Source organism: Nanorana parkeri, unplaced genomic scaffold (assembly GCF_000935625.1).
Source record: "Nanorana parkeri isolate BGI_ZX_2015 unplaced genomic scaffold, ASM93562v1 scaffold362, whole genome shotgun sequence".
NCBI classification, from domain to species: domain Eukaryota; kingdom Metazoa; phylum Chordata; class Amphibia; order Anura; family Dicroglossidae; genus Nanorana; species Nanorana parkeri.
Genome location: NW_017306630.1, coordinates 996,769 through 1,020,139, shown reverse-complemented (window position 1 = coordinate 1,020,139; position 23,371 = coordinate 996,769). Strand labels below are relative to the sequence as shown.

The 23,371-nt window shown below is 44.5% G+C and overlaps 1 protein-coding gene across 1 annotated transcript in view; it reads right to left on the bottom strand.

Annotated features, from left to right (window-relative positions):
• Positions 1-22,492, bottom strand: part of RAB5C (RAB5C, member RAS oncogene family) — a 26,526-nt gene extending 4,034 nt beyond the window's left edge. Inside the window, exons 1-3 of the mRNA XM_018558842.1 lie at positions 22,428-22,492; positions 7,439-7,718; positions 26-177 (exon numbers count right to left, since the gene is read on the bottom strand). Of these exons, the coding sequence (XP_018414344.1) occupies positions 26-177; positions 7,439-7,604 (318 nt within the window). The 5' untranslated portion in view covers positions 7,605-7,718; positions 22,428-22,492. The remainder of the gene's footprint in view (positions 1-25; positions 178-7,438; positions 7,719-22,427) is intronic.
• Between the last annotated feature and the right edge of the window lie 879 nt (positions 22,493-23,371).

Below are 23,371 nucleotides of genomic sequence, written 5' to 3'. Positions count from 1 at the left end.
TTCACACAGTTTAACAAACACATACTGTATTGGTAATGTCGTATACTACAATAGCTGCTTGCGCTCCTCTGTAGTACATGGGGGCCAGACTGTGGTACCTCTCCTGCCCAGCGGTATCCCAGATCTCAAACTTCACTGTTGTATCGTCCAAACATACGGTCTGTGTTAGGAATGCAGCTGAGGACAGAAGCACACACCAAAATTTTTTTTACAAAAAATGAATTGACACTTTATCAGTACAATTTGAATTCACATATGAAATGAATGTAAAAAAACAATTTCCCACAGTAAACAGATTCTTCCTTTTTGAAAGTAAGTGTTCTTACAGACATAAGATGTTTTAGGTGATGCATGTATGGTCAGACCACACTGCACAGAATATTACTGGATATCGAGTTCTTAAAAGGTGTATTAAGCACCAAAGGTTTTTGATCCAGGGAATATCAGATTGCCTTATGGGATCAGGAAGTAATCTCCCCCCGTTGGAGCAAAGTTGAACCATGCTTTATAGGGTTTTTTTTGGCTTCCTCTGGATCAACGGTGTGTAATTGTGGGCATAGCATTCCGTTTTAGGTTTTTCTTCCTTTTTTCTCTATAGGTTGAACTCGATGGACTTGTGTCTTTTTCAACCTGACCGACTATGTATTCGGCAATGAGACTGCAATGCTTAGCTGAATTAACCTGTAAAATGTTCCAAGGCTGGATGAAGGCCTATTAGGGGAGCAAGAAAATATGAACCCATTGGGGGGCATCCCAATAGTCCGGAACTGAGCAGAATTTATAGTGGCTCGGAAAAGCAGATGTTTGTTTTATTTTATGGACTTGCTGTACATAATACTGCTTGGACTTTTTCTGGGTATCCTTGTCTAATGCATAATTTACTGCTGCCAATACCAGTTGAGCATGTACAACTAGGTGCTTCTATGCAAGCAGTGCCTTGAGAGTAGACACTTACTGCTGAACAAGATAGAGAAACTAGCAAAAACAGCTCTTTTGGCAAATACTAACAAGCAAGAGGTGAACTGGTTCACCGTCCAGCAGATGCAAGAGCTGACTGTAGCCCACCAGTCCTCCTTAGAGGGACAGGAGACAGTCAACCTATCTTTAAAGCAGCTGACACAGGGAGGCAGATTGCGGTGTAGGGGTGGACTTCTATGATTCAACAGCTGGTGCAGATGCTTTAGAGAAATTGTCCCTAGAGGATGATATTGAAGCTTACCTTTGAGAAAGTCACTGAAAGTGAAAAGCTGCCCCAGGAGCAGTGGGCTGGTATGCAATCACCCTTAATCAAGGAGCCACAAAAGGCCTACTTTTGACTTACAACCTGAGCATGTCAAGGTGTACCTTAAACTCAAAAAGGAGACATCATAGCCTGTCTCTGGGTTACCATAGCTATCCAAACACTGTATGTGTGTTCACATGAGAGTAGAACCTTGGGAAGTCTAAAAAGGTCCTAAAATGTACGATTTGCCTTGCCTGTTAAGATACAGCCCTGCATTAGGCATACAGACCCCCAAGAGTGTGGATTATCTGGTGTCCTATGTGAAGCAACACGCTGCTACTAAGGACCATCTTTGAAATCTGCCCTTCAAACCAATAAACCCAGGAAACAGGAAAGCAAGCCTTGGGCAAGACTGTTCTTTTTAATCAAAAGGGGCAACTGGGTGGTGGGGGGTGCAAAATAGCTATGGGTGCCAGATAAGCACAGCCTCCTAGCCCAAAAGGAGTTTCTTCCTTGAATGAACATTGCATATTTGGTGCTGGTGGTGCCAAGGACTGGGAGATATCCTATAATACAGGTGCCTATGAACTGTGACCTAAGGAGGTGTATGTCACCATTTACCAACCCTGTGTGGAGCAGGAACAAACAGTGGAAGGCCTATTACAATAATAGACCATCTGGTGCAGTCATGGTCCACCTGACACAGACCAAATGGGAGTACTTTGTAAACATTAAGATGCCAAAGACTACACTGACAGCACCACAGCAGGGTAGGCACTTTGTGAAACTGTAAAGCACGGTAGTGGTGTGGTTAAGAACTTGCTATACAATGCAAAACTGGGTTGTGATTTTCCCAAGTTTTGGTAACTGGAGAAAACAGGTAACCAGTCCTGGAAATGTGTCTGAAGTAAATTATGTTCCTATCTTGCCTGAACTTGGGAGGTCACTGCTGACACCCCTACATCAGAGGTACCCAACACATTCCCACAAGTAATCATGGCTGCTGAGAGAGTAAAAATTGTCCCAGTGCCAAAAATGACAGTGGCCAGGCAATATTTTAGGACCACACAGACGCTAGCCTGGTATGCTCTCATTTTGCAGTATACCAGGAAGAAGGAAAGGGAACACGTTGTGAGAAACTGGTGGTGCCCCGGTCTCACTAAAGAATGGTGCCTAATAAGGTCCATTCCCAAGTGTTTAAGGGTTGCTATGGATCTGGTCAGGTCACTGCCAAAGTCTTACAGGGAACACTAGTTCTTAGCAATGCAATTCAGTATCTAGAAGCAATCTCTCCCAGAAACATATGCACTAAGGCAGTGGTTCTCAACTTCTGTAACCTCAGGACCCACATTTGTCCTTGGTCATTAAGTCGTGACCCAAGTCGGACTGCTATCAAACTGTGGGTGGGAGGTGCATTTGGGATGCCATTCAAATGAATGGCAATGTAACACCTCCCACACCAGAACTCCTGGTAGGTGCGATTGCATGGTACAGCGACATGAGACTGTGATTATTGCACTGTACTAGTGTGAACGGGCCCTCAAAACACACTGACCGAAATAATCTCACATACACTCCAAAAAAATAACGTATTTGCCGACGTATAAGACGACTCCCTACTTTTTGTGTTAAAATATAGGTTTTGGGCTATACTCGTCGTATAAGACGAGTATAGCCCAAAATAATGTTTAAATGCACCCACTAACCTCCATGGCGGTATTCCCGAGTGTGGCTCTGGGTTAATTTTCAGTACCATAAGCGGTACCCCCGAGCCACACTCGGGATTACAGTCTCTTACCTTGTCCACGATCCCCGCTGTGTCCTCAGTCTTCCATTGAGTCAATCACGGCAGGCTTTGTATTAATGAAGACAGGCTTTGTATTAATTCATACAAAGCCTGCCGTGATTGGCTCAGGATCTTTAAGATCCACCCAGTCTCCCTACCATACGAGAACTGGAGTGGATCCTCAGCCTGAGGACCAGTGTTGGCTGCTGTGCTGGACAGAGCTCCATCCATTTGTGCAATGCTTGTAGAACTCACTGGTGTGCCCTGTAGAGGTTCCGGGAGCCAGAATGTGACGTCACTCTAGTGCAGGCACCTCTACAGAACACATAAGGGAGCTGTACATATGAATGGAGCTCCCTCGTGGCCATAGCCGCAGCCGACTCAAGCTGACACGCGGTTCTGGGCAGCATATTTTGGTGTAAGAACTGACAGTGCTGCGCTAGCGGGTGGATGAGGAGCCTCTCATCTAGAACAGTGAAAGGCTCGCCGTGACCCACTGAACATGGGGTCACGACCCACCAGTTGAGAATCAAGGCACTAAGGTAAAAGCAAAAAAAAAAAAAAAGAAGATTTGTCTCCCTATGTTTTCCTATACTGTATTTGCCAAAAGAAATTTTGACTTGACAAAAGGAATTATTTGGTTCAAGTAACTAAAGAGCTGTGTCTGTTAAAAAGGTCTCTCCTTTTTAACAGACATGACATTGATACTCAATGTATCACCCCAAACTCATGGGTTCAACAACTTCAAGAAGCTATACAAAAGTCCAAATTGAATTTTTATCCCATGTCCCAGGTGGATGCATTTGTAAAAAGGTTTTTGCCTTGCCAGGTATATTACCACCCTTGATGTTACTCACGGGTTCCCTTAACAGCCAGGGCGATGGGGGGAAAAAAAAAAGAAGAAGACAGCTTTTGCAGTGACAGACACCAGGCTGTACCAGTATGTGGCCTTCCCTTTCGGCTACTGACCTTATTCTAAAGAATGATGGACTGCATTCTTAAGCCCCATAAAATGAGATGATCTCTCTGCATATGCTTTAAAGTCTTGAGAGATTCCCAACTTACAGAGAGTCTAGGTAGTTCTACATTGCATTCCAAGGGCCAGGTAAAATGGCCAAGCCCAAAGAAAGAAGAATAAAAAATAAAATGGGGCCATGGGTTCTGGGCTGTAATCTGTTTTTACTATATGATCTGTAGAGCTTTAGGTGGGATAAAGCCTCCTTACTAGGTTCACATCTTACAAGGTGGCCCGAGTTCATTGCGCTAGGATATATGGCAAAAATAAAAATTAATTAAATTAAGACTAAAAAACCCAACATACAAAGAAAATAACAATAAAAAATATAAATATAAAAATAAAATATAGCCAAGAGATCCAGCTGCAGCAATATCTATCAAAGTGATCAATTATAAACCGGTGTGCTGCGCTTGGTTTTGTGATGCGTGCTATGTTTAATCCTTAAATTATGTGATGCTTGTGATACCACAAACTGAAAGCAGTACAAGTGATCGACTCCTACTTGCAACTGTATGCAATCCAAAAGTGCGTGTGTGCATATATATTAATAATAAATATACGTGTCATATAAATACAAATATAAATACTAGATAGTTAGTTGTGACCCAAATATGTAAATAAGTTAGTCATATATGTGCCATAAAGTGAAAGTACAGTTGTGAATTCACAACTGTACTTTCACTTTATGGCACATATATGACGAGTTCATTATTAGTCTCAGCTTTCCACAGGCCTTTATATATGCAAGCCGACTGATGTTAAGGGCGCTCTCTGTGCTGTGGAAGTCTGCTTCTGTGCAAAAAGGCTAAGTACTGAGAGAACACTGAAAATGTGCCACTGTTTTGGGGAACCCATTAGGGGGCACCCTGTTGGTCAGGAACTGAGCCAAGTTTAGTTAGTGGCTCGGATAAGCAGATGTTTTGTTTATTTTATGCTATGGGCTTGCCCACCTGCACTGAAACTGCTTGTCTGCTGCCTTGCTGAAACAAAATGCAGGACAAACTTGCTTGGACTGATCCTGAGTGTCCCTATCATGTGCATGGTTTATCGACGCCAATACCAATTCAGTATATCCCCTTTTAAAAAATAAATATATATTGCCCACACACACACACACTGGGGGGAATTTATCAAAACAAGAGCAGATAGACACTGGAGCAGTTGCCCATGGCAACCAATCGGCTTCTCTCTTCAGTTCGTTCAGTTAAAATTTAAAAATGAAGGATGGAAGCCGATTGGTTGTCATGCACAGCTGCTCCAGATTTTGACAAAGTCCCCTCACTGTATATACATACACACACTGATCTGGACAGGGAGAGGTTAAATGGAAAGTCAGTGCTGTACTGTACTTTTGACTTAATCAGCTGACATTACAAGATGGAATGAAAAAACCTGCTGACTCTCTTCCTTTCCTAGTGAGCAGGGAGAGTTTCCTGTCTGGAAGTACCGTGTACAGGAACATAGTCTTTGACGGATCCTCTGTTCCACAACAGGCATATCTCAACAAACAAGGGGCTTTAGCAATAAGGTACCCAAAACTAAATTATATTAAAAAGGGAGTGTTTATATAAAGAGTATCTTCAGGCAACACGGTGAAAGAAAACAGCAAGCCATCTATGCCAAACAGCAAATATGCTACAGTGAGAAAGTAGACTCACTTTACCTCTATACGAGTTCTTTGTACATGCTGCTGTTACAGAGTCAGTAGACATGAACTCCCTGAATCCTGATCTATACAACTTACTCTCGCTCTACACTTCCTGTATCACCAATCACATTAAAATGAGGTTTGTATCTGATCAGTGGCTGTTAGACTCTTCTTAGAACTGAATTTGTTTTTTAAAGATCAGGCTTTTGTTTATTTTATGCTATGGGCTTGCCCACCTGCACTGAAACTGCTTGTCTGCTGCCTTGCTGAAACAAAATGCAGGACAAACTTGCTTGGACTGATCCTGAGTGTCCCTATCATGTGCATGGTTTATCGACGCCAATACCAATTCAGTATATCCCCTTTTAAAAAATAAATATATATTGCCCACACACACACACACTGGGGGGAATTTATCAAAACAAGAGCAGATAGACACTGGAGCAGTTGCCCATGGCAACCAATCGGCTTCTCTCTTCAGTTCGTTCAGTTAAAATTTAAAAATGAAGGATGGAAGCCGATTGGTTGTCATGCACAGCTGCTCCAGATTTTGACAAAGTCCCCTCACTGTATATACATACACACACTGATCTGGACAGGGAGAGGTTAAATGGAAAGTCAGTGCTGTACTGTACTTTTGACTTAATCAGCTGACATTACAAGATGGAATGAAAAAACCTGCTGACTCTCTTCCTTTCCTAGTGAGCAGGGAGAGTTTCCTGTCTGGAAGTACCGTGTACAGGAACATAGTCTTTGACGGATCCTCTGTTCCACAACAGGCATATCTCAACAAACAAGGGGCTTTAGCAATAAGGTACCCAAAACTAAATTATATTAAAAAGGGAGTGTTTATATAAAGAGTATCTTCAGGCAACACGGTGAAAGAAAACAGCAAGCCATCTATGCCAAACAGCAAATATGCTACAGTGAGAAAGTAGACTCACTTTACCTCTATACGAGTTCTTTGTACATGCTGCTGTTACAGAGTCAGTAGACATGAACTCCCTGAATCCTGATCTATACAACTTACTCTCGCTCTACACTTCCTGTATCACCAATCACATTAAAATGAGGTTTGTATCTGATCAGTGGCTGTTAGACTCTTCTTAGAACTGAATTTGTTTTTTAAAGATCAGGCTTTGTGTAGTCAGGAAGAAGCAAGGAGCCTGCAGTGGGTGTTCCAGCATCACAAGCAGGTGCCTTGTAGGATAACTGAAGTAACAAAAGGGAAGACTGGTGCAGCAAGCCAATATCTTAGGTAATATGTATATAACCTGGGCTCCCTGTACGCCTCTTAAGATTTAATGTTCAGTTCTGATGAGAGTGTAACCAAACAACTTGCCATTGTTCTGACAGATCAGTCAAGGTATAGCTATGCGCGCATGTCAGCAGCATTTGCTTCAAACATTTGTGCAAGGTACTTTGATATGTTATAAACAGTAATCCACAAGTTTAGATTTACTGCAGTACAATATATGGGATACCAGAACAAAAGATTGTCTGCAACAGCTTGAGTCCGGAAAACACTCTAAAAAGGTGAAAGTCCATTGTTTGTTCTCACAATTCAGGCATTTAACTTCCTGCTGAAGAAAGACTCCCTCATAAGTAAATAAGCTAGGACAAAACACGTAATGGAAACAGAAAGTGATGAGGGCAGTGTTAATCTGCTCCTGCACCACACCTTGGCCTTTGATCAAAGTACGTGTGCTGTGATCTGTCCGTTAACCCGGCTGGGATTTTTTACCTTAGTGATAATTAACTTACCTCCAATTGTGCTCTCTTGGTACTCGTGGAACTGACCCTTGACAAAACGCAAGACGAGACTAGATTTCCCCACCGCTGACTCCCCTAGTAAGACCAATTTGAACTGGCAGATTTTGTTGCCGGCAGCCGGCCCGTTTGGTCGAGCATTTCCGCCTCGACCGGCCATTTCCCTGCGATATCGGAGAACTGCGACAGCAGAAGACAGTAGCGGCGTTGAAGGCACAGGAGGTGATGGAACAGGTTTGGTGGCTCACAGGAGGATAGCCTTACGGTCACACAGCTATACAAAAGCAAAGAAAAAAAAATTGTCAACATTTCAGAAAAGAAAAAAAAATTGTCAACATTTCAGAAAAGAAAAAAAAATTGTCAACATTTCAGAAAAGAAAAAAAAATTGTCAACATTTCAGAAAAGAAAAAAAAACATAACAGAAAAGTAAAGTGTAATCAACTTTGTAAATAGGACTGGAAAATCGAGGAGACCGTCACTTCAACCTACGTGTCACCAAGCACGTCAGTTGACCAAAATGTATACTTCAACATCAGCATTTTGTTAGGGAGAGTTAAAGCATCCAATAGGCAAAGGCAATTATGGCAGTAGGTTTGCCTGGAACATGTGTCATGCAATAAATACACAACGCCATTCAGGTCTCATTTACAACGGGCAATTTGGGATTCCTGCCGTAGGCGGTCGCATCTGTAAGCGGCAGCCCGCATGTGTCATTGTTGGCGATATTACATGCGATTTTGAATAGATCACTGTCCATTGACGCATCTATCCTGTGTTCGGCAACAGTGATCTATTCAGCATCTAAACAAGACATCTGGGACTCCTACGGGTTTTCACTCTCTCGCTCTTTAGGCTTTTTTTTTAAAACTTTATTTCCACTTGGTAATCTGCAAATAGCACACTACCTGAACCTAGGTGGATATGCACACTCCTCCACGGTATTTATGGGGAACTATGGCTGCCATCCAGACTGGACCATAAACATAACTATCTTTGTTCATCACTACGTGAGCAATGGGGAAATTACTCGTTTACAAAAGAAAGATAACACCGTTATGGATTTCAGTCAAGGACATGGCATTTCTGACAAGATCAACAGATCATTTCTGTACTTGACGAAAATGTTCTTAGCATGAATAAATTAAAAACAAATGCAGCCACCACATTTTTGTTTTTTGGTTTAGATATCCTTTACATTTCCAAAACATTTTACACATTTTCTATTACTACACTGTTTTTTACAACTAACACTAGACTCATCAATCATATAGAGCTGCAGCTAACGATTATTTTCCAAATCGATTCGTTAGCCGATTATTAAGTTCGATTAATCGGATAAAAAATGAAAGACATTTTAAAAAATGGCTCCATTGATTGGGGCGGGCGGTGAGCGTGAGGCAGGGAGGAGGTGCGGCGCGCAGCGTCTGTGGAGCCGTGAACAGGGCCAACCAATCGGTAGCCGATTAATCGATGATTGAAAAAGTTGACAACTTTTTCAATCATCGATTATAATCGATTATGTTGATTAGTTGTTGCAGCCCTAATTACATACAATGACTGAAAGATATAATTCCTAAACAGGAAGCCCAGGAATAACCTGCTGCATGTTCTATAGCACATGAATATTTTAACAGACCACAAGCCATAGTGATAGGATGGTAAGACCTATATCCCAAATCTTGTCAGAAGATGCTCCAGTGTTCCCAGGATCATGCTGGAAGGATCGCAACATTGCCCTCATCTAGGAGCTGCAGGCAGAAGCTGGGAGTAATTCAAATATTTTCTAACTTCTCTCCTCCCACATTATTATTTTTTTATGTAAATGATTTGTAAAGGGGTACCTGATGTAATAAAAGGGCCGTGCATTTAAGCGCAAGATCTGCATTAACTCGTGATATACTGAGCTTTGGGTGACGGGAGGACGCTAGTTTATGTGCTCCCGTGACCCTTAGGAGAACTATGGGGAAAAACACTTACCCCATAGTTCTCTTTTAAGACAAAATTTAAGTTTGTATCGAACAGAGTGGTGAAAAGTTCGAAGACATGTTCAGTTTTTATTGCCGTCTCCATCACCATTAGGAAGATTCAACCTCTATTTGTAATCATGACCGTTGTCACTGGGAAAGAAAGGGCCAATTTTCTAAGAGGGCCTCTCCAAGGCATTTGGGGGCTGTTGATCAACAGAGAACCAAGTGTAAAGTATAGAATATAATAAAAAAAGTCACCAGCACAAAGTATACGCACGTTTTGTTGAATTCTCACATGCGTCATAGAGCCAAAGTTTCAAGGCCCACGCAGGGTCCCTTCTTCTGGGCGACATAGTGCCCCCTATGTTGCCCAGAAGGGACCCTGCGGGGCCCCAAAACATTGGCTGCATAACAATTCAATAAAAAGTGCTTATACTTCTTGCACATATTACAGAGTGCTGGTGACTTCTATTATGGACTACATCTGACACGGCGCCATCTGTGTTGTCACTTCAAGCACCAATCGTCCGTGAAGATCTACATGGTGTATGGAGTGCAGGTGACTTCTTGATATTGGACCCAAGTGTACCGCATTCATCTGCACCAAGGTAGAATATCAGGAATATGCAACCTTCTTGGAAAGAGTATTCTAGTTGGAGAAACTAAAGGCTTAGAAGTTAAGATTTGGAAATTGTTTCAGTGTTATCATTACTGAACAAGACTTATAGCAAATCGAGACTCATCTGCTTCCTGGGATTGTGCGGAGAACATAGCCACTACTTCCCCTGCACATGAGGAAGTGAGGTTGAGTAAAGTTACTCACACCATCTCTGATTTAGCAAGTGCTGGACATTCAGATACACTTATTTACCAGTATATAACAATTGTTAAAGGGCCACAGATACTGTGTGATAAAAGCTTCTGAGGCTTCACAAAACAGGGGAACAAACAAAACAAAAAACAGAATCTGAAAACAGAGGGATTCTTATTCCCCGAGGGAAACTCTGGAAATAAATCTAGATTCATGGTGCAATTAAAAGCTGGCAAAGAGGCTGGTTGGAGGGAAAGCCTTTCCTCTAAAATTCTAAGTCCTACTTACCTGGAATCTTACTATTTAATTAAAACTTCCAGGAAAACAATAATAGCACCATTGGATAGTGGGATAATGGGTGAGTGTGCCTTAGCTTTAGGGGACCCTACTCTCCCCCCTCCAAGTCAAAAGGTCAAGAAGGCATTCAGGGGCATAATATACCGAAGGGTTCCCAGGGGAAACTAAACTTAGGGAATACTTATCATTAGAAACATTCACAAGGCTGAAAAGCCAAAAAACTTTTTGTTCTGTGCAATATCCACAACAGGAAGTGAGAGGAAATCAGATCGAGAGGGAAATCCCTGGTGGCCAGCAGGGTCACCATTGGCAGATTGGTTATTGGAACTGGAATAGATGGGCAATCAAATTTGGGGATTTTCTTTTACTTACAGTAATAACAGTCACCAGGACACAGGGGGCGAATCTCCTTATTGGGGACACACAGCAAAAATCCCTCTCCACTATATCCAAAATTAAGGGGAATAAAATAAAAAATATATGTCTTCAAGTGATAAAGGATTTTAAAGTTATTTTAAATGCTGATGAAATCACTTACAATGGATGTTTAAAGGTTTACTCACTCCTTGATGTTTAAAAGTTTGAGTTTCCTGCAGAATCATCTGGTCCCCTAATCACTGGTCCTGACTTCCGGTTTTAGAGTGACTCCTTTCTCAAGCAGAGTGCTATGCAGTCACCCTTGTGTGTGCGCTAGAAAGCTGTGCGTGTCTCCACAAAAACACACAGACAAAGCAAGGTGAAGCCACCCCCCGGGAGACTGCTCTGTCCCTCGTGATCTTGTACTGGACATGAAGTTAAGGGAAGCCGAGCTGAGAGATTTGGAGCTGTTTAGAAACATCGTCACTGTAAGAGCTTTGGCAAAAACTTACAGGAATACGTTGCTGGGCACTTATTGTTTCACCACAAACAGCAATTCAAGCTACTCCCCCTTGGCCCCCCACTCCAAGCTAGTCTGCACTGTCCTTTGTGATCTTGTACTAGACAGGAAGTTCAGGGAAGCTGAGAGATGTGAAAGCAACTGTTGAGAAACAATCATGTAAGCGTTTGGTCAAAAATGTAAAGCAATACTTTGCTGGGCAATGTATATTTGTTTGAACTGAATTCATTAATTGAAAAAAGTTTTGAGAGTTGAATACTACTTTCAGTTGCACTTTAACTTTAAAAGACCACACTTAAGATTTGAAACTACACCAACCACACAGGATACAAAAATAAGACCCGCTTATGGGGTACCATGCTTTTAAACAGCCATAACACAAGAGGAAGAATTTTAAAAAAAGGAAGCGACTACTTTCTCTCCTTAGTATACCCTAGCCCTCAATGTCAGGGCACAGACAGCACGTCTCCCACTGAAAGACAATTATCCTCAATCAGGATGGGCACAGACAAAGTATTAGTATCTTACTTAGGAGAGCCAGGTACTGCATGGTTTCAGTTCTGACATTAGAAGCTTAAAAGGAGAACTTGTGCTTTTCACTCACCTCATAGTTCTAGCCGACCTGTGACAATGAGACGGTCACAGGTCGGCTCAGTAGATCAGGAGGTGAGCGAACACATACCGGCGTTCGCTCACCTCTCGATCCCGTCACAGCTCTCTGCCGTGACAGGGGAGGGGCTGGATTCCCCCCTCCCCGATCCGCCAGTCTGACTGGTGAGGGGTGCGTCCGACGGGTGAGGGGGCGGGTACAGCTGGCTCTGCCTCTAGATAGGCAGAGCCAGCTGTCACTCACACAGCTGGGCGGATCTCGACATCGATGTCGGGATCCGCTCCGGCGTCTCAGTATACCGCGAGCTGTAGCTCGCGGTATACTGAGCTTAGGGTAACAGGAGGATGCTAGTTTGTGTCCTCCCGTTACCCTAAGGAGAACTATGGGGAAAAGCGCTGACCCCATAGTTCTCCTTTAATAAAATATCCTTTAAAAACAGCCTAATAAATGATCCAGATAAAATCCACATATTTTTTTTCAGCCTGTTGGGATTGAAAAAAAACCCAAAAACCTGCAGGTATAAAATCAAGTAATGGAAACATTGTAACACTAGTAACGATTACTCAAAGCTTAAAATTCGACATATTAACTGTTATCATTTATTTCCTATGTGAGTCACTTCTGCTTTTCTATTAAAACTAAAAGTCGTGTTTGTTTGTAATGGGCAGTGTTCATAAGCCAGAGCTAGAACATCTGTAACCTTGAGAAAGTACCTTCCTCCCCAGCTCAGAAAACCACTATGCGGGCCTCTCAGTCCCCCTCCCAATCCACATTGTTAGGTATAGTATTTTGGGAAGGAAAGATGCCCACCAGGTGCAGCAATTGCACGACATAATCCTTATACCTAGACACCCAGTAAAACAACTGTCACACTACATGGGTGGGTTTACTTAAATGGGCAGGTTAAACTGGACCTTTACCCCCTTTAACTAAAAAAAAAAATCACATCAGTATACAGCTCTGCATATTACCGTACATTCATTAGCTAAACACATTTATTTTATTTACAATATCTCCACCCCCCACCCCACTTCCTGGTCCACTGCGACACAAATTATGTAAGTGCTCAAGCATTGCATCGTGGGAAGATTACATCAGCAGAGCATTGGTGGGAAACCTCAGCTGTAATCTCACAAGATCTCAGGGAAAGGCATTTTCCTCCCCTGAGATGATGTCCTAGTCACAAGTGCCAGAGTTCCAGGAAGTAAAGGGACATCTAGTAACCTGCCCTTAGTTAAAATGGCCACTGTCAGAAGGAATAAAAAGCCGGCAATTATCTAGAAGTATCTGTTTGTAGATGGCCATTAAACATTTCTAAAGGTGCATTTGTTATTTTGATATGGGTAAAGTTCCTCTTTAATTGGTGTGGAAGTCATAATAAGCAAACAACCTTCTATTTATGACTACCCCAATCCTTTACCAATTAGTGCCAGCCAATTAAAGCAGAACTACAACCTCCGATCCCTTACAGCCAAGGAAGGTGCCATCTTAGCCTCTATTAGGATTGTAGTTGTCATGGTGCTGCACACGTGATCAGCTATGACACCCGTCATTTGAGGGCTTGAAAGTTTGGTTGAGAGCTGAAATAAGCACACTGGCAACTCTGACCGTTACATAGTTGAGGTTAAAGACACAGAACCATCAAGTTCAACCTTTGGGGGTAAGGAGGGTGTCTGTCTAAGATTACCTGAACCCCTGTATATCATTTTCCCTGAGAAAAGTATCTAAACGGCTCTTGAATTATTCCATACTCTCAGCTGAATGAGTTCCACAATTTTACAGCTCTCAGTGTAGAATCCCCTTCGCCATTTAAGATTAAACCCTTTCTCTTCCAGTTTCATATGGTGGCCTCCTGTTTTATTGAGGGAACTAACAGTAAACAGTTTATTACCGATTATCCCATCACCCTTAAGCAATTTGAACATTATATATCATGTCCCCTCTTTTTAAGAGTGAACAAGTTTAATGCATGCAGTCTTTCCTCATAGTTTAAGGGCCTGTTCACACGACGTCCGTTTTCTGTGCTGACCTGATCCGTACGCTCCTGCACTAAATATGCATCCCAATGTGTTTTATGGGCTACAGTTCTCACGTGTGCAGTCCGTTCAGGTTACGACAGAAAAATACTGCATGTCACATTTTGTACGGTCAGGAAACGCAAAACGCGTCAAAAACGCACTGCGCTGCAGCTAACATACTGACAGCTCCATTCCAGCAAAAAAAACCAAACAAATGAGGCCCACAAAGTTATGATGCGGGGATACTTGATAGAGCTTGCCTCCCGTCGCAAAAAAGAGAGGTTGCACAAGATAGCCAAACTACAGTCTGAGCTGGGAGTACTGGGCCAGGCCCTTAAGGACAGGTTCGTTCGCACACTCCTGGCCCAACTGAACACGGTCAAAGCTGAACTAAATCTTTTGCTGGACCAGCAATCTGATAAAACCCTACGGTGGGCTAAACAAATTTTATTCAAGAGCTAAAAAAACGGGTTCTTTACTAGCCAATAAGTTGAATACTTTCCCGACCCCGGTTTACTCCCAGACTGCAGGCATCTTGTGGTAATGTTTCTCCAAACCCTGAGAAAATATTAGCATCCTTCCAACACGATCGAAAAACGCTATATGCCGACTCAAGATCCTTCCGACCAGAGCAGGCAGACAATCTTTTGCAGGATGTGACCCTCCCACCGGTCCTGCAGGCTGACTTGGACCTCCTCAATTCAGATATTGCGATAGAGGAAGTTTTGAACGCTATCAAATATCTCAAACCCTCCAAAGCACCCTGCCCGGACGGCTACTCTGCCTTGTATTATAAAAAACTTGCACCATTGTTAGCCCCCAAGTTGGCCCTGATGTTTAACCCCCTTAAGACTGGCCTGAATTTACACCCATCCTCACTTTTGGCATATGTATTGATGATAGCCAAACCCGACAAAAGCCATCTAAATCCCAGTAATTACAGACCCATCTCACTGTTAAACAAAAATATTGGCCACTGTATTAACTTTATTCTTCCTTATATTATCCATAGAGATCAGGTGGTTTTATTCCCGGTAGGCAAGCGGGGGACAACGTTCGGAAAATAATCCACCTTGTTCATACGCTCAAATCTCGAAATATTCAAGGTTTCCTTCTGTCCCTGGATTTGCAGAGGGCATTTGATTCCATCTCCTGGGAATACCTACATTACATTTTATGCCGCTGGGGTTTTGGTGACTCATTCCTGACTTTATTCCACCCCCAAAGCCCAAATTAAATACCTAGGCCGCCTATCACAAGATTTGCCAATAGAGAGGGGTACCCTTTCCTTTTTGCTAGTCCTTTTTGCACTGGCCATTGAGCCTCTAGCGATTCTTCTCTGCGAGGATCCCAACATTAAAGGCATCGAACTAGCGGGGGTAGAATATAAAGCGAGCCTTTTCGCCGATGACGTTATGCTTACCCTGACTCAGCTGCATACCACAGTTCCTCACCTTTTAAGTCTTCTGTAACACTTCACCATAACTGGACTCAAAGTAAACTGGGGAAAATCCGCTGCATTGAACGTGCCGCTCCCTAGACACCTGTACGAACATCTTTGTACCAATTTTACCTTTGATTGGGCTAAATCGTTATATCAACTACTTGGGGGTTAAAATTACATCCTCATACGACACGCTATACACCACAAACTATGTCCCTCTATTTAGAAATCTGAAGAAAACGTTGACCTCCTGGCTCCCTCAAACTTTCGTGGCTAGGCAAAGTGTCCGCAGTCAAGAGCATCCTCCATTTCATCTGGCCCCTCTTAGGGCCAGGGTGGCATGCACCACCCTATATAAACACGAGAGATGGGAGTGTGGGCCTGCCCAATATACTACTGTATTACCAGGCATCACAACTCTTACATTTAATTTCCGTGCAGCAACAGCGATCCCCCCCCCCCTCTGGCTTATGCTGGAAATTCCGAATTGCTTCCCGTACCATTGTCAGCGTTGCCCTGGATACAAACTATGGACAGGCCCAAGGCCCTGAGTCCACTAATGTTACACTCGCTCAAAATGTGGGATTCCATCAAATACTCAGCTAATCTACTCTCCCCGTATTTCCCACTCCTGCCTTTGGTTGCCCAGCCCTTGTTCCCACCAGGTATGGACAACCCCAGGGCATTCCAGTGGTGGAAGGACAACGGCTTTAAAATAGTCTACGACATGGCGCGCTCCCCTACCATACCCTCCTGGCAGTACCTACTGGAACGTAAACAGATCCCAGTGTCCAAACACTTCCGATACCTCCAGCTTCACCACTGGACCTCTGTCTTAATAAAAAGGAGAGAACCAGGTTGCATACTTACACGTTTTGAGCATATCTGCCTACATTCTCCTGGGGGCCCGGGTTTGGTGTCAATCTTGTATTCCCAGTTAAATAGACTGCTTAGTCACACCACACACTCTTATGTTAACGGCTGGGAAAGAGATCTGCAGCAGACGTGGTCCCTGCAGACATGGCGACAGGTATGGAAGAATAACTCAGAGATGTTCACGTAATGTTACGAATGCCGAAGTGGCTTATAAAGTGATTATGAAGTGGTCCCAGAGAGACTGGCCCGTATGAACCCTACTTCCTACGGTGATTTTTATCGGGGTTGCCGGGAACCTGGCAATATGATACACATCTGGTGGCGATGCCCTATTGCTACCCGATTCTGGATCAGAATATATAGACTGCTTGCTGCCTTGTTCCACACGCACATCCCAAGAAACCTTCAACATGCTCTTTTCCACTTCCCCATCCCTGAATTGCATATTTCGCAACGGGCGCTATCACATTTTATTTTCCTAGCAGCTAAGCTCACCCTGGCGGGCAACTGGAAGAAGCAACAAATCACATATGGAGTTTACTCGTAGATTGGACAACATTATGTTAAATTAAAGGCTGTCTAGCATTCTGGAGGATTCACAAGCCAAGTTCCTACACATCTGGGAACCTTGGATCCTCCACTAACACCCTAATATGGATCCAACCAGCTTCAGGAGGTATCTAGGCACACAAAATGACATGGGGCCGGGAGGGATGATGGGAATGTGGTGCATTGTTCCTGCAGTACAAGAATTGATCAATGGTCCGACAAGGAGTCACCCGTTCAATCAAAGCTATCAATGATAATGATGTTGACATTTCCCCTCCTCTACCCTACACTTTCATCCCTCTTTCCTGCTCCGTTGACCACCCTCTTCTGACAATCCATAATACCTATGTCTAAGTCCCCCATTAGACGATGACACCCATTTTGCTTTAACCCGCTTAGTCAACAGACTTTAATGTACTAAGGGAGTTAAAGTACGAATACACCGCTTGAAAAATACCTTTGTATGATTGTTACTCTTCTCCATATGATTGTAACCATGGAAATGTCAGAACGTTTTATATTGTTGTACCCCTATAAAACTTTAATAAAAATATTGCAACAGAAAAGCTATCTATTCCCTCCCTAAATGTAGTTTTTAAATCTAACTAGTGCAAGTACCCTAAAGGTAACTGTGTATTAGCTTCTTGAAATCCGCCACACAGCAGCACTTAGACCAGGGGTAGCAAACCTCTGGCCGTACAGCTGTGGGGAAACTACAAATCCCATGATGCATCTCTTCGGGAGTCATGTCTGTGGCTGTGACACCACGGAATTCCTTAACTGCAAGTGATGGAATACACCTGGCTCTGATGTGTGGCAGACCAGTATAAAACTCAGAAAAGGATAGACAGAAACACAAATTAACAAGTATTTCATCTATGCAGCCATTTGCCTGGAGTTCAGATTCAATGTATGCAGACATATCTAGGTGCCTGCAGGCATCTGCAAATTACTTCCAGAGCTCCCAGGTTTCCCAAACATTAGGGAGCTCCTATATGTAGACATCAGTGAGAACTGGAATGGTCTCATCCTGGACAAACTCTTCTATCCCAACACCATTCCTAGAGGACACCCAATGCAATGAGTGACCTTGAGGGCTTGATCACACCATTTTCTGGTCCAGATCTGGAGCAGATCTGCAGACGCGGTGCTATGCATGCAGTGCGTTTGACACGTTTTTACCACGTTCCAGTAAAAAAAAAAAAAAGCGAGCCGCACGCAGGCCACACTAATCTATCCCATGATGCATCTCTCTTTGCGAGTCATGTCTGTGGCTGTGAGAATCTTGCAATGCCTCGTGGGATTTGTAGTTCCACCACAGCTGGAGGGCCGGAGGTTTGAGACCCCTGATCTAACACTACCCTCCCCACAGGGTGCTGTCCAAGGTTAGGATCATTGCTCCTCCGTAGAGTGGAGCCACCCTAGGATAGGAAGTGTGTTACTGGCCGGATCAGCAGGGGAAAAAGGAAAAAATATGCCTAAAAAAAGAAAACGAATGCAGCCACCACGATGCAGGACTAGTAAGCTGCAATAGATTACATTTTTGGTTTTGCATTGAAACGCACTAAGTTTAAATTTTAGGAAAATAAAAATTATATTATATCCATCTATCTCAAAACCAGTTCTACTCGCTTTTTAACAAAAAGAAAAAAAAAAGGAGGACTCTTCTGTTTAATTTATAGGCCTTTCATAACTATATACCCCACCAAGAAGTAGGACGTAAATGTAAAAATCGGGAGTCCCACAAAGAAGCTTTTCGGCAGCTAACTAGAACAAGCTGCCAGCTCTGACAACACACACACCAAACTTGTGCTATACAACAGATACAAGGAAGCAGCGAGTGGAAAAAAGTTAGATAATGCAATGTCACACTGGGCAACAAAACAAAAAACAAGGTGTTGCGTGTTTTAAAAGCTACTGGATCACATTTATTAGGACATTCATGCAAAACTCCCGGCATTTCTTTTTTTACTGCCTCCCCTCAGGCCCCTCTTCTCTGCCACCATTTTTTTTTTTAAATCCTTCAACACATACCCTTTTTTCCTGCAGTCTTCTGACAGGTCTGCTGACATCACAGGTCATTCTTCTTCCTCATCCAGCAGCAATGGCTGGTCTTTACTTCTGGATAGCAGTAGTGTAATGATGTGCGATTTTTGTACTGTCCAGGAGCATACTGTGAGCTTGGTATCGTGCCATGTGCTGGGGTAAAGTGCATTGAGGCTCAAGTGAATGTCAACAGAAAGCACCCGCCACACTAACTCACGACAGGTGTGTTGAGTGATCGTGTGCGTTAATCGCATGGTACCATGCTCCCCCCTTTGCGTGTGTGTGGGGGCCACAAGGGGTCTGCGACCTGCTGCCTCTCCCATCATAGGATTGTTCCGTAGCGTGGACCGCGCGGCTGCCGAAATCCGGAAGTGGTGCCGCTGGCAGATGCCACTGAACAGGTAAGTTCAGCTTTAAAGTCAAAACAACGGGGAAGAGGTATCGCAGTAGGGGGGACGCCACTGAGTCCACTAGAGGCAGAGCCAGCTGTACCCACCCCCTCCCCCGTACGTTCTGCCAGTCAGCGCTGGAGGATCGGACAGGGGGGGGGGGGGGTCAATAAGCGCTGGAGGATCGGACAGGGGAGGGGGGGAATCCCTGCAGGGAGCAGTGAGTGACAGTCGCAGCTCTCTGCAGGGACAGGATCGAGAAGTGAGTGAGCGACGGTATGTGTTCGCTCACTTCCCGATTCATTGTCACATCTCGGCTGGAACTACGAGGCCGAGTGATTTTCACTCTCCTCATAGTTCTCATTTAAGGAAGCCAGGCGGAGTGTAAAGACTCACTACCTAGCTTCCTGATTATTCAGGAAGCTGTCTCTATGCTCCCTAGTCACCAGGTGACGAGGAAGCATGGAGCTGGCTTTCTGGCCAATCAGGAAGCTAAGGGCCGTGTAATGTCTTGCCACCTGGCTTCCTGATTGGGCAGCCGATACTCACCGATACCAAAAGTCCCATTAGGGAAGCCGGGCGATGTGTAATGACTCACCTCCCGGCTTCCCGATTAGCCGGGAAGTCGTCTCCATGCTCCTTTGTCACCAGGTGACAAGTATGGTGCTGGCTTTCTGGCCAATCAGGAAGCCAGGGGGGCGTGTAATGACTTGCTGCCTGGCTTGTTGATTGGTCGGGAGTCATTACACGTCACGCGGCTTCCTGATGGAGCATGGAGCCGGCTTCCCGGCCAATCAGGGAACTTGCAGAGAGTGGTGACTCTCAGTCACATCCCCCCGCAGGGATTCCCCACTCCCACCTCCAGTGCTCATTGGATTGGAGGGACATGGGAAGGGGCGGGCACACCTTGTTCTGGCTCTAGAGAGGCAGACCCAGCTGTCAATCGGGTAGCAGGATGGATCCAGACAATACTGTTGGGATCTTTCCTGGAAGCAGCATGGCTCTGCGCTCTCAGCATATAGCTGGCAGTAGCTCATTTTATAGGGAGTTTCGGTCACAGGAGGACATTAGTAAATGTTCTCCTGTGACCCAAAAAGAGTACTAAAGCCAAAAATTTAAACCAACCTCGCCATCTGCATTTGAATAAACGCAAGTGTAGGGCATTGCAAGTGCTTCCCCCATTCCACTGTGTGCCATAGTGTGGTAGACGGATCACAATGTGCATTAAAGAGTAAATTTCACTTTCCAAAGTAATTTAGGGAAAGATGGGATTACCTGCTCATATCTGACCCCTTCCCCCCCCCCTGCGCTATACTTACCTTTCTGCAGCGGTCCTTCCGCTCCGCCTGTACTATCTGTACCCCATACTGCCACCCAGTGCAGCCCCGTGCCATGGATTTCAAATTCCGCTCAAATTACGAGCACTCATTGGTCAGCACAGTCACCTGATCGCACTGACCAATGAGAAGCGCTTCTTAGCATGGTTAAAATTATTTTTTGTTTTAGGACAAGTAGATTGGGCCCCTGCTTTAGTCCTTTGATAGGTAGTTTGTTTTTTTGTTTTATTTCCACACCCCTGTAGGTACTAATCACATTGATGCCATAGGTTTCAACAATCCACTAGAACAGCATGTAAGTGTAAATTTTAGGGCTGCAAAAACGAAACGATCATCGAATCGATGAGGATTGTCAACGTTGTCTCGTTGATTTGTTGAGCAGAGTGCTGCAGCTGGCGCCCAGCGGGGAGTAGAGACTGCTGTGCCTCTGCATTTCCCCGATGCTGCCGGTGGTAGAAAGCAAGCATCAAGTCTCCCATCCAGCGGCTGGGAACAATAACCAGCCTACTATTGGCTATTTTAAAAAAGGAAAACTATGGGGTCAGTGCTTTTCCCCATAGTTCTCCCCAGGGTCACGGGAGGACACAAACGAGCGTCCTCCCTTGGCCCAAAACTCAGTATACCGCAAGCTACAGCTTGCGGTACCCTGAGACCACCGCAGCCGGGACGGATCCCGACATTACTGACTGCATCCACCCAGCTGCGTGATTGACAGCTACCTATCTAGAGACAGAGCCAGCTGTACCTGCCCCCTCCCCCGTCCGTTCCGCCAGTCAGCGCTGGAGGAGCGGGAATCCCTGCATGGAGCCGTGAGTGACAGTCACAGCTCTCTGCAGTGACAGGATCGAGAAGTGAGTGAGCGACAGTATGTGTTCGCTCACTTCCCGTTCTATTGAGCCGATGTGTGACAGTTTAATTGTCAAACGTCGGCTCGAACTATGAGGTTGAGTAAAAAAAATATTCATGGCTAGCTTTTTTTTTTTTTTATGTTCATGCAATAATAAATATCTGGTGATCCTGCCAACCCGCACACTTCCTCTGCAGGGTGACAACAGTCAATCCTTCCCCATCATACCAGTGAACACAGGACAAAAATCTGCAAGAGGGCACTGTGCAGAGGAAGGGTCACAGGGTACCCATTTGGATGCCTCCTCCCAGCATCGACAATGTAAAGATCTCCACATCTACTTCTGAGGTATCACAGAGAAAAAGGTTAGAGGATTTGTTCCCTTATGGAGAAAGCAGGTGAATACTAAGGATGGCATCAATAGGACAAATAGAAAGAGCCTATAAAATGGAGCTCCAGGCAAACCACTGAACACCTCTATGTAGACTGACAGCTGATCTTATCTCCACATTCGTACCATGAAGATGACTCTGGCCAGAGGGGATAGCACACGTTCACTGCCAGTGAGAGGTGACACAGGAGGAAATAAATGTGTGACCTGGCCAGACTGGGTACACATAACAAGAGCTGAACAGAATGACACTTCCTTTGGCAAGCAGAACAGTAAACTTAGAATACAACAAAGCCATTAGACTGCCGGGCGTCCAGCACAGAATGGCCAGCACTCTCTGAGAAGTTCTGTCCACCTATAGGACCATACACAGCGCCTGCAGAGCACATACTGGATCTGTAGCGGCCTCATCTTACTTTTGGAGGAAAGAGAATTTCCGGTGACACTAGCCCTCCACGGTTCCAGTGCCATCACTCGGATTTCCCACCTCCCGGGACATAGGCCACATATCACCGGGCCTTACCTGTCTGCCTCCCGCCGGGAGATCCTCTTCTTTTCCTTCTCCTCCGGCCTTTACTTCCGCCTTTCCTGTCTCACTTCCGGGTACACCCCACTTTCAGCTGCGTTGATTAGCAAGCGTCACAAAATGACAGCATCGGCAACCAATCACCTCGCAGATCCTGTCTGGATTCCGGAAAGACGCAAAAGAGCCGTAGAATGCGGAAATAAGGCGGCAGAGGGTGATGGGAATTGTAGTCTATGGTTAGGGAAGCTCTATTGATTGAGTTTCGGTTCGTTTGATCTTAAGATTCTACGGCTCTGTGTGCCCACCGTATGTCTTGTGTGGAGGGGACTGTGTGCCTATTGTGGGTCCCCTCTCGTTTGGCGCTCTCTCTGTCCTGTTCCTTCTTCCACCCCATCCCTTTAAACCTGGCTATACAATATACAGTGTGATTGTACAATTTCTTTCACACTTACTGAAACTTTAATAATAGGAAAATCCAAAATAGTTCATCTCATTTGAATAAATCAGGCAGGTTGTTACAGTTGATGGTAGAGCTAAAGGAGATCGTAAAATCAGACTGGGTATGTGGGTCACCTTAAAGCAGGGGTGGGCTTGGCCCTCCAGCTGTGATGACACTACAAATCCCATGATACATCTGTCCCTGGGAGTCATGCCTGTGGCTGTGATAATCTTGTAATGTGCCATGGGAGTTGTAGTTCCACAACTGCTGCAGTTTGCCCACTTGTGCCTTTAAAGTAATACTCTAGCCAAAGCACTTTTCCAGTTTCAGGTGTAGTCGATCCTCTGGCATGTTTTTACAAAGTGTGATTCAAGTTCGCCCAAGCCTGCACAAAACTGTCACTGATACCACCACAACACCCCCCCCCCGCATACGGGGCCAATCAGCTGCAGCCAGTGCATTTCTTGCCACACAGTTACATGTCACAAAGGAGTGGGGAGTG